Below are 10,922 nucleotides of genomic sequence, written 5' to 3'. Positions count from 1 at the left end.
GTCATGGTTTAGATCGATCCATGTGAGTGGAATCCTCAGAAATTTAAACGAATGAGGCAAGGGAAAATTCATGATGAAATCAAGGAAGACAATAATCTAAGTATTTCACATAAGGCGTGCGGTCCAACTTATTATACTGAGTGACCTCAAAAATAAACATATGAGATTGAGGGGATGCTCAGACTATGAGAAGAATGATCGTTCTATGTTTGAGGCGTTGATCGTTGAGAATGCAACTAAGGCCTCACTTTGGAAATACAAGGGGAAGACTATGGGTTAATAAGATGGAAGGGTTTTTCCATTGCTACGAGGCATTTGGATAAATCCAAAAGCAAATCGATGAGCATTATGCCCAAAATGAACGATATCACACACTTGTTGAGATACATGACTTCCATGACACGACATTATGAGTAGTAAATTTTGTTGCAATAACTTAAGATTTCTTTTAGTTACTTGTTCGTTTTCTTCATCACATATCATCTGGGCATGTCGTTTGGTGCGAATTAAGAGACATTAATTGAATATTATACATCTATTTTTCATATAATGATTGAATAAAAATTCTACAAACATAATTCATTATACCTTCCACTAGCCAAATGATGTCGAACATTTGACAAGGTCATACAAAATAGGGTATATATATGTATATATATAATCGAGATTTTGACTTGTAATATCAAACTTCCATTATTAATGTCGCCCAACTTTTATGGAGAAACCTATTCATCTATCCTTCTAACCTAACCATTAATGGAATACCGTGATAATTTGGATTCTATTCTTCTCTCTGTTTGAAATATTTCGAATTCGTCCGAGTTTCGATCTTTAATTATATCTTATATTACAATCAGTCTGTGTGTATATAGGCAAAAATTTGTGTGAGACGGTCTCACAGGTCGTATTTGTGAGACGGGTCTCTTATTTGGGTCATCCATGAAAAAAATATTACTTTTTATGCAAAAAATATTACTTTTTATTGTGGATATCAGTAGGGTTGACCTGTCTCACAGATTAAGATCCGTGAGACGGTCTCACATGAGATCCACTCATATATAATATATATCTAGGGATACTTATCTCTTACAACCTCTAATGAGAAGTATATATCATGGAATGAATAAAAGGTCAAATGCAAAAGTGAATATAACATAAATTAGCTCATGGGGGGTGGGAAGAAGAAAGAGACCCTAGCTTTGGTTGTGGGGAGCAAAAAAGGAGGCCAACCCCATGTAATTTAAGCATGGCCATTGAGCCACATTGCTTGAGAATCTAAATTCCAAGATTTGAAGTGAAAGTGGTTCTGATGCCACACAGGATGTTGAAATATGGTCCCTTGCCACTCACGGGATATACGTTTCGTCAAATAATTACTATTTTTTTAAATTAACTATGCATAATCTTATACTACTTTTTAAAAGAATTTTATTAAAAAATTATACGCAATAATTCATTATTTCTTATAAATAAGTATATAATAACATAATATAGTATTCACCTAATTACACATTTGTTGATGGAAGAATAATCGAATTAAATATGGTTACACCAAATTATAATATAATTTAAAATATTTGAATTAAATATACTCTCACAACAAGACATGATACAGTTTGGTAGATCGACAAATACTTAATCTTATAATTGATATTAGAGTCAATGTCACATACTCTATATCTCTCAATTCCGATGCACGAAAGATATTACTTAAAGTGCGTATCGAAGAATCATGATTACAAGTACACATAAGTGGTTGAATATGGAGAAATTAAAAGATCCACTTCCTCAAAAAAAAGGAAAAAAAATCTAAAATATAATATTGTATATTCTCCTATAATCCATATATGATTCATGTCTTCACTCGTCAAAGTTCTTTAGTTAAACAAACCTACGACGTCATCCGAAGTATTTGAAAGATTTGCAGCAAAAAACTTGCCTCTTTTTTCCTTCACATTTTGATGGGCTTTTTCACTGATTCTGAGGCCACTTGTGCTGTGTATGATTAAATGCATGCCCCCACCATAAAATTGGAGCATTCCCTTTATATTCACGGGAATTAAATTGTGGATGCAACCACTGAACCCAAGATTGTGGATAACGAAGAGAGATCGGAAGGTATTCAATATCGATTTCCTTCTTTTATTATATTATTATACTATTTTATATATATATATATATATATATATATATATATATATATATATATATATATATATATATATATATATATATATTGAAGATTAAAATTCAATGTGCTTCAATAATGCTTCGAACTTTGGCAACAACTTCAAAGTTTGCTATTTCTTGAAGTATAATAAAATAATATAAATGGATATAGTGGTGGGTGTGGTGTGATTCATGTATTTGCCATATGGAACAAGGTTTTTGTTGTCACCCTTCTTCACATGATTCATGAACAAAATAAAACATTAAAAAAAATAAAATTCAAGACCTTATATATAGATATATAAATCTAAAAATAAATATAATAAAATATGTTTGAACTGTATTCTAACACGAATAAACTTATCTAATTAATAGAAGAGTTGAGACGGTCTCACGGATCTATACTCGTGAGACGGATCGATCTGGTTCATACCTACAGTGAAAATAATATATTTGAGATACAAAGTAACATTTTTTCGTAGTTCGAATCATGTCTAAGATTCATCTCACAAAATTGAATCATACGACTGGTCAACCTACAATTGGTGAAAGAGCAAACCCTGATTTCACGTGAGACTTTCATGTAAATTTTTTTTGTATGCTCAAATTTACTTGGAGTAAGCTAAAATTAAGATGTGTGGGGGAATGAGGGAGGATGATGTAATTTCAAAGAGTTGTAATTTGACTTGCAAATTGAAAATCGACAAAAAAAGTATTTTTTTAATTGTTTGACAATACCTACTACTCCTATTTCTGGTAGGTCACTATTGTGTGTGTGTATATATATATATATATATATATATATATATATATGTATTGTACGTAAGGATTACAAATGAACCAAAAAATTCACGTATATATATAGACACACACACACACACATATATTGTACGTAAGGATTACAAATGAACCAAAAAAATTCACGTTCTAGTTATTCTTTTAATTCCTTATCAAAAAAATCCAACTAGAAGAATCCAAGAAATGTGTGTATTTTTTGTGAGTTGGGTCATTTTTTTCATCAAAAAGGAACCGTCCTTCCACGAGTCATGTGGTCTACTCCATTTGTTTCGAAAACTAAGTTTTTAATGGCTCTCAACATCTCGCTTTTTATTGGAATAATTGTTTTACACGAGTCTCCATATGTCCAATGAATGACAAAAATTCGTCTGAGACAGTCTCACGGATCGTATTTTGTGAGACATATATCTTATTTGGGTCATCCATGAAAAAATATTACTTTTTATTGTGAATATCGGTATGGTAGACTCGTATCACAAATAAAGATTCGTGAGACCGTCTCACAAGACCTACTCCCAATGAATTCACACTTCCTGCTTTCCATTTATTTTATTGTAATTACACACACACATGAATATCAAACAAGATTTGCATATACATGAAATTATAGATATATATACGACTTAGAATGTTTATTTTCGATATGTTCGGTACGAGAAATCATAAGTTTTATTTTACTGATTCGTTTATGTTTTGAAACTTATATTTTTTGGTATGAATGTGAAAATGATCGCACCCTTTTTAATATCCATGCCTTTAGTTTTTTAAAGCTTTATATTGCTCCTATAGGACAGAAAAGAGGTAATAATCGATTCATCGAACTTTTTTTTTATATATTCTAGAAAAGTGTAAATAAACAAACAGGGACTCAAAGTTCTCCTCGATATGGGCTGTAAATGGGTTTCGTTTTTATACTAAAAGTGCTGGCCCAAGTTTTTGAATTTGATATCCAGGCCTGGTTTTTTCCCTTCACTTCGGGCCACACCACATTGTATAAGCAAAATAAAAACTCATTATACATATATATTTATAAAAATACCTAAGTGGTGTTCATTGTTTTTATTAACACAAAACCTCTTGTGAGACGGTTTTACGGAGCAATTTCGTGGTTCGAATATTTTATTTGGGTCATATATGAAAACATATTAATTTTTATTATGAATATCGGTAGGATTGACTCGTCTCACAGATAAATATTTGTGAGATCGTCTCACATCAAATAGATCAGTCAATGATCAAGTTGGGCCGTGGCGTACTTTTGAACGTTACAATAAAATCTTTGTGGCCCACTCTTACATACATAACAATAGGGCCCAAAATATGATAAGTGGATTATATTCCAATTTCATGGCCCATAAGGATTTATTATATCTCGTCAAAAAAAAAAAAGAGGATTTATTATATTTTGTGCTAGGTAACATACAACCACCGTCGGTGCTTTACATATGTCGATTTTTTTTATTAAAAAAAACAAATCTTTTATTTATTGGAGCTTCTGATTTTTTAAAGTATCGTTGAGATCAAATTTGAAATTTGGTACATTATAATCAAAATAGTTGAAACATTATGAATAATACATCTATAGTTTAAATAATATTTCAAAATTAAAAACCGAGCAAAAACACGACCGACCTCAGATAACTCAATTCAACTCCAATCGGTTAATCCAAAAGTCATAACTGGCCCGACACACATCGGATTTATATCAATAAGACGGATTGACCCGATCAATATCTATCACGAAAAATAATATTTTTTTATGAACGAAAAATCCGTCCGGTTTTTGTAAAGGAAATTGATTGAATTATTAATATTTTATTAATTTTAGATCACAAGCAACAATAATAGACATCATCTCACTCTCGTGACTCCTATTACCAAGATTCCACAACATCTCGTTAGTACTATAGTATTAAATTCTGAATCCTGCCAAATCAAGTCTCCTTAAAAAATCCAAATTTCGTAATTATTTCAATAATCCACATCACCTAATCCCCCCAATCTTTTTTGAAAATGATTGTTATCTACTCATTTAATTAATAATAACGATCCGCTTTTAAAACAACAACAATAATAATGTGCTAAACTCAAATATAATTGTATTAGTTTTCGAATCAAACTTATATCAAAATTATTTTATTCGATAATTATCAATATCTGGTTAACATTTGGTAAACATATTCGGGGTTGTACGAACTTGAATTCTAGATTTTATTAAATAAAACAAACGATTTCAATTTCTTTTAATAAGAAGACAAAAAATTGTGTGAGACAATTTTACGGGTCGTATTTTGTGAGACATATATTTTATTTGAGTCATCCATAAAAAATATTACTTTTTATGTTAATAATATTATTTTTTATTATGAATATCGATAGTACAGATAAAAATATGTGAGACCGTTTATTCTAATAAGAATTAGGTCTGTTGTCTTTTCCAAATAAATTTGTATGTTAGCTTTGACTCTCCATTATTATATTTCCTTGTAGAAATGAAAGGCACGTCTCGCCACACAGAGTACACGCACTGACACAGTCTCTTTATCCGTGATTCTGTGTGTTTACTGTGGTATGTGTGCATTGTTTGTGCGAACATGAATTTTTCTTTTTCACGTTTTGGGTTCCGGGGGAATCGGATTTTGAAGTCTTGAAAGATATTTTTTTTTATTTTCTTTTATATATTCAATCCCATTTTGTTTTTTTTTTTGTGGTGTTCCTGTCGGCTGTCTCGTTCTTGATGCCTGCGTATTGGCCGGCACACATCTAAAATTAATTATTCAAATTCATGTGCTTTTTTGGTATAATGTGGTAGTTTTCCTATGCTAATGAGCTTGGTCTTGTTCAGGAGTTGACAGATCGGCATTTCGTCTGGCCATTTTCAATGTGAGGTAAAAAAATTAATTTTTGGTGTGTTTTTATTTAGTTTCTTGTAGAAAATGTGAGTCAGGATCTGTGCATTTTTCGTTGCTTAGGTTGGTTTTCGCCTTCTTTGCAAGAAACTGGGTTTGTGTATGGTAAGTTGATCTTCACAATGTGGTGGAGGTAGTTGATTGTTTTGACGTTTAGAAGTTTGGTGCTGTTTGGGTTTTGTGTTTTTGAGAATCTTGTACTGTTTATTAATGCTATGTTACAACTAAGCTATCATGTCAGTGTTTCAGTGACTGCAGACTTTTCATATTTGTAAATTTATGTTCTAATTTTCTTGGTAAGAAGATGGAAGCTTCAAATTTTGAGTAATGTAGCATTTTTTTCAGAGCACGTTTCGTTTTTTCGCGGTTCATGTGTTGTCCCCCACAGATAGTTCTTGATGAGGTTCTATTTGTCATTTCTGATTTCTTGTGCAGATTTTGCGTGACAATATTTCCTGAATCTTCTCTGTTGATTATTGACAATAAATATGGCAATTAATTCTATTTGTCTTTAGTAGGTGGATTTGGATTACAATATTCCGAGAGATTTCTTTAAGTAGCGGCTTGAAGCTTGAAAGTGCATAAAATGGACAACTATGATATACTGGAGCAGATTGGCAAAGGATCTTTTGGTTCTGCACTACTTGTCAGGCATAAACAAGAGAAAAAGAAGTAAGGGAACTGTCTATGTTCTGAGATTACTTCAAATTAAGCAGACGATGATGCAATGTTGATCATATGATAGCAGTATATACGTGTGTTATTGATTGGTGATTTTTATATTTTGTTATGGTCTAAGGTATGTGTTGAAGAAAATTCGACTTGCTCGACAGACTGATAGAACCCGCAGATCTGCCCACCAGGAGGTGGCTTCTTATCTCTTCATTAGATGTAAATGAACTAGCTAGTTGATTCCTTCAAGGATGTGTAGAGGGTCGTTAGCCGATAATTTGACCGGAGAACTTTTTATTTTAAATTATTATTGGCTAAGCTTCATTGATTCACATTTTTGTTTGTTATCCAAAAGAAGTTTATATTATTGGTATTTGAAGATATGGTTCAGTTTACACGAGTAATATTTGAAGTAAAAGCTCCAAGCTCAAGGTTATGTGATGAATCATGTTTCCATGAAAATAAATGGTTGCATATCAAGATTTTCTCTTGTGAAAAAGTATCCAATATATGTGTGTACGGCCTGGCTTAAAAAAAAAAACTATGTTGGGTAATTTTAATCTGACGCAATATTTTCCTCTCTGTAGATGGAGCTTATTTCTAAAGTGCAGCATCCATATATTGTGGAATACAAGGATTCCTGGGTGGAAAGGGTATGTGCCAAGTATAGGAGTTGGATCTAAGTATCTAACTATGGAACGTCATGACTTCTCTTTATGCTGTTTACTTTAATTGGCAATTATTGGAATCTTATGGATTTCAGATTTTGTTAAATTTTGACTGCTTTTATATTTTGTTTCATCTCTTGTTGACATGTAATTTTCTGATTTCAGGGTTGCTTTGTTTGCATTGTAATTGGATACTGTGAAGGAGGGGATATGTAAGTTGCCATCGTTAAATAATGCTAGTTCTTCCATTAGTCATGAATCTCATTTGGAACGGTACCATTTCTCATGGCGTAATCCATAATGGTACTGACTACTTGTATTATGTCTCTTAAAATTATTGTAGGGCCGAGGCCATTAAAAAGACAAATGGAGTTCATTTTTCGGAGGAGGTTGTTTGATGACTCGGTTTTATTTTTATATAATATTAATGTTTGATGGGTTTATGATAAAATTCGTTACTGATTCTGCTAATTTTGCCATCTGAATGTTGAACGAGGAACAGAAGCTTTGCAAGTGGTTGGTCCAACTATTGATGGCGCTTGATTACTTGCATACCAACCATATACTTCACCGTGATGTCAAGGTATATTAAGATTCTAAACTGTTGTGTACCATCATTAGGACATGATGCCACACACATCCATGTATTATAATACCAAGTGATAGTTATCCATACGTGTCACGATGCAGGCTCGGAATTTTGAAAGCTCATCTTTTAATCTACACTTTTCTTTTCAGTGTTCAAATATATTTTTGACAAAAGAGCAGGACATCCGCTTAGGTGAGTGAATATATGCCATATTCATGATATTTTAAATGTTCGATTATTAGTAGCTCGTTTCACATTTCAATCACTGTCCTTAAACGTTCTCTCCCATTCTGCTGTTGCTTTCAGGGGATTTTGGGCTTGCAAAAGTATTGACATCTGATGATCTTGCTTCCTCCGTAAGTTTATGGGATGCTTAGTCTTTGGGGTTTTATCTTTCTGCATATTTAAATTTAAATACTGTTTACTTCTCATGTGATCACAGGTAGTGGGTACACCTAGCTACATGTGCCCAGAGCTTCTTGCGGATATACCTTATGGTTCCAAGTCAGACATTTGGTCTTTGGGTAAGCTTCTCTATGTTTTAATTCTATCATCCAACTAAAATTTTGTACATTATTTTTTTGGCTGTTAACTTTTCTTGACATGTGATATTCAGGATGTTGTGTGTATGAAATGGCTGCTCGTGTACCAGCATTTAAAGCCTTTGTGAGTTGTTTTTTTTCTTTTTTTACTTATCAGCGTATTGGTGTCGACTTTTTGTTTAGTCTTCACTTGTATCAATCTATTCTGAGCATTGAACCACTATAAATATTTAACTTTGCATTTTGCTTTTTCATGAAATCCAGTAATTGGAGGAGTAATACACATCTCGTATTGGTATCTGCTGTGTTTACTGTTTCTTGAATTTTCTGATTGAAATTTCGCATCATGAACAGGATATACAAGGTCTAATCAACAAAATAAATAAATGTATAGTTTCTCCACTCCCGACAATGTATTCCGGTCCATTGTAAGTCCATTATGTGGATTGTGTGTGATTCTTGAATAACTCCATCAATTTAACTGGCTCTCATCTTTTTTGAAATCGTTCTTGCAGTCGAGGACTCGTCAAGAGTATGCTAAGAAAAAATCCGGAGCTCAGACCAAGTGTACATTTTTTTTTCCTCTTCTCCTTCACCCGATTTAGCTACCAATAAAGATTTTGTACCTCACGTTTGAATTATAAAATATACACTTCTAACCTGAAAATCACTCTCTCATTTGAGTTTACAGGCTGCAGAATTACTCGGGCATCCTCATGTTCGTCCCTATGTCCTAAATGTTCATTTGAAGGCAAGCAACCCCAGACGTCAAACTTATCCGTTTCATGCACCTGATGCAAATAATGTCAAGAAAACAAGATTCCAAGAACATCAAGTTCTTAAATCAGAACAACGGCTTTCATTTGGCAACAATAGGGCCTTGAATCCTAGTATATCTGGAAATGAACTAAATTCTCCATGTTCTTCTCGAAGAACTCAAAATTCCTTGAGTCATTCGAATACTAAAATTTCGGAAGTATCTGTCGGAAATGTTGGCGAAGACAAAGGGATTACAAAACCAGTGAGCACGAGGTTCTTCAATGCTACAAAAACATCTAGAGTGAATACAGCAAGAGCATCTGCCAATCATAGAAGACAGACCAGTCCATTAAAGATATCAAATCCTGGTTCAACTCGTGAACTGGTAAGTTAATGAGCTTTTTCTTGATTTAAATATTGGTATCATTCACTTTTCAAGAGTAGTTTGTTTGATATCGAAGTTCCTGTAAGAACCATAATGGCAATATTGATTGAATATGCAGCTTCCAGTCTCGCATACTCCAGCTAGAAAATCATCCCAAATATCACGAAGAGCCTCTCTTCCCTTCTCTGCAAGAGTTATCCCACCTGTATCCCCTTATAAACATAGTGTAGGTTTTCTCCATGCCGTGGAATCCCCGGACGTCTCTGTCAATGCTCCACGTTTCGATAAAATGGTCGACTTCCCTTTGGCTTCATCTGAAGATTCTCTATTACCCATTCACAGAATATCATCACTATCTGCTCAATGCTCTTCTACCTCTCCTCCATACAATGCTGACCGTTCAATCATGAAAGACAAGTGTACAGTTCAGTTACTCGACAGAGCCCTCATCCGCCCACGCAATGCTATACGCACTCTTGATGTTCCACATAATGAAAGTGAATGCTCAGAAAATAATCCCACGAGTGGAGGAAGGTCTAGTGGCTCGTCTTCCGATTTTCGCCAACGTAGGTTTGATACCTCATCATACCAGCAACGTGCCGAGGCCTTGGAGGGGCTACTTGAGTTCAGCGCCCAACTTCTGCAGCAGGAACGCATTGACGAGCTTCAAGTGCTGTTGAAACCATTCGGACCCTGAGAAGGTTTCTCCTCGAGAAACCGCAATTTGGCTTACCAAGAGCTTCAAGGAGAAGAATGCAGTTTAACATTTCTATGTCTATTGATTTGACCCCATTACTATCTCAGATTTTAACCGCTAACTAGTCCAAATTGTCCACTCTATTACTCTGGTTAACTTTCTGTTATCTGATATGTATTCTATAATGATAGTTGGTGAGATCTAGTGAGACAAACTAGTTTGGAATGTGCTTGAATTTCTTGTTCATGGTATTGTAGAAATGGATGATCATCATTACTAAATGGTTATTTCTTTAATGAAATTACTAAATGGATTTGTTATATTTTGTTCGTGGTGAATCTGATATACCATAATGAGATTCTAGCCTTATTATTTAAAGAAATGATTTTGTAACGGGTCGGTTGTCGAGTTAATTTCACACTTGTGGTTGCTATCTCAATACCTTGCAACTTTTTATCAGTGAAAATTGAGATTACTGAGTCTCGTGGTATGATATATTTTTTATGTTAGGACAGATGGAAGCTCCTCTAGCATGGCAAATCTTTACACTAATATGCCAAGCAGTTGGAGCTTTAACGACGTAAATCATAAAGATTTAAGTCAGATTGTGGTTAATAGGTGTAATTTGTTGTTCAAGTACTGGGGATTGGTGTCTTTTTCTTTACAGAACTATTTGCATTGGGATCAACGCTCCAATAATTCACCTCAGTGGTGGGGAACTAGATGGACTAAAA

At 33.6% G+C, this 10,922-nt stretch overlaps 1 protein-coding gene across 1 annotated transcript; it reads left to right on the top strand.

Annotated features, from left to right (window-relative positions):
* The first annotated feature begins 5,426 nt into the window (after positions 1–5,426).
* Positions 5,427–10,510, top strand: LOC140823304 (serine/threonine-protein kinase Nek2-like). Its single transcript, XM_073184579.1, is given in 17 exon segments — positions 5,427–5,536; positions 5,813–5,855; positions 6,395–6,548; positions 6,676–6,742; positions 7,136–7,201; positions 7,382–7,428; positions 7,560–7,605; positions 7,719–7,799; positions 7,955–7,997; positions 8,112–8,161; positions 8,248–8,329; positions 8,422–8,471; positions 8,702–8,775; positions 8,863–8,914; positions 9,039–9,491; positions 9,610–10,182; positions 10,184–10,510. Coding segments are annotated over 15 exon segments (1,842 nt in total). The 5' UTR covers positions 5,427–5,536; positions 5,813–5,855; positions 6,395–6,462; the 3' UTR covers positions 10,256–10,510.
* Positions 10,511–10,922: the final 412 nt, after the last annotated feature.

This window comes from Primulina eburnea, chromosome 2, assembly GCF_022965805.1.
Source record: "Primulina eburnea isolate SZY01 chromosome 2, ASM2296580v1, whole genome shotgun sequence".
Lineage (NCBI taxonomy): Eukaryota > Viridiplantae > Streptophyta > Magnoliopsida > Lamiales > Gesneriaceae > Primulina > Primulina eburnea.
This window is presented reverse-complemented; position numbering and strand designations above follow the sequence as displayed.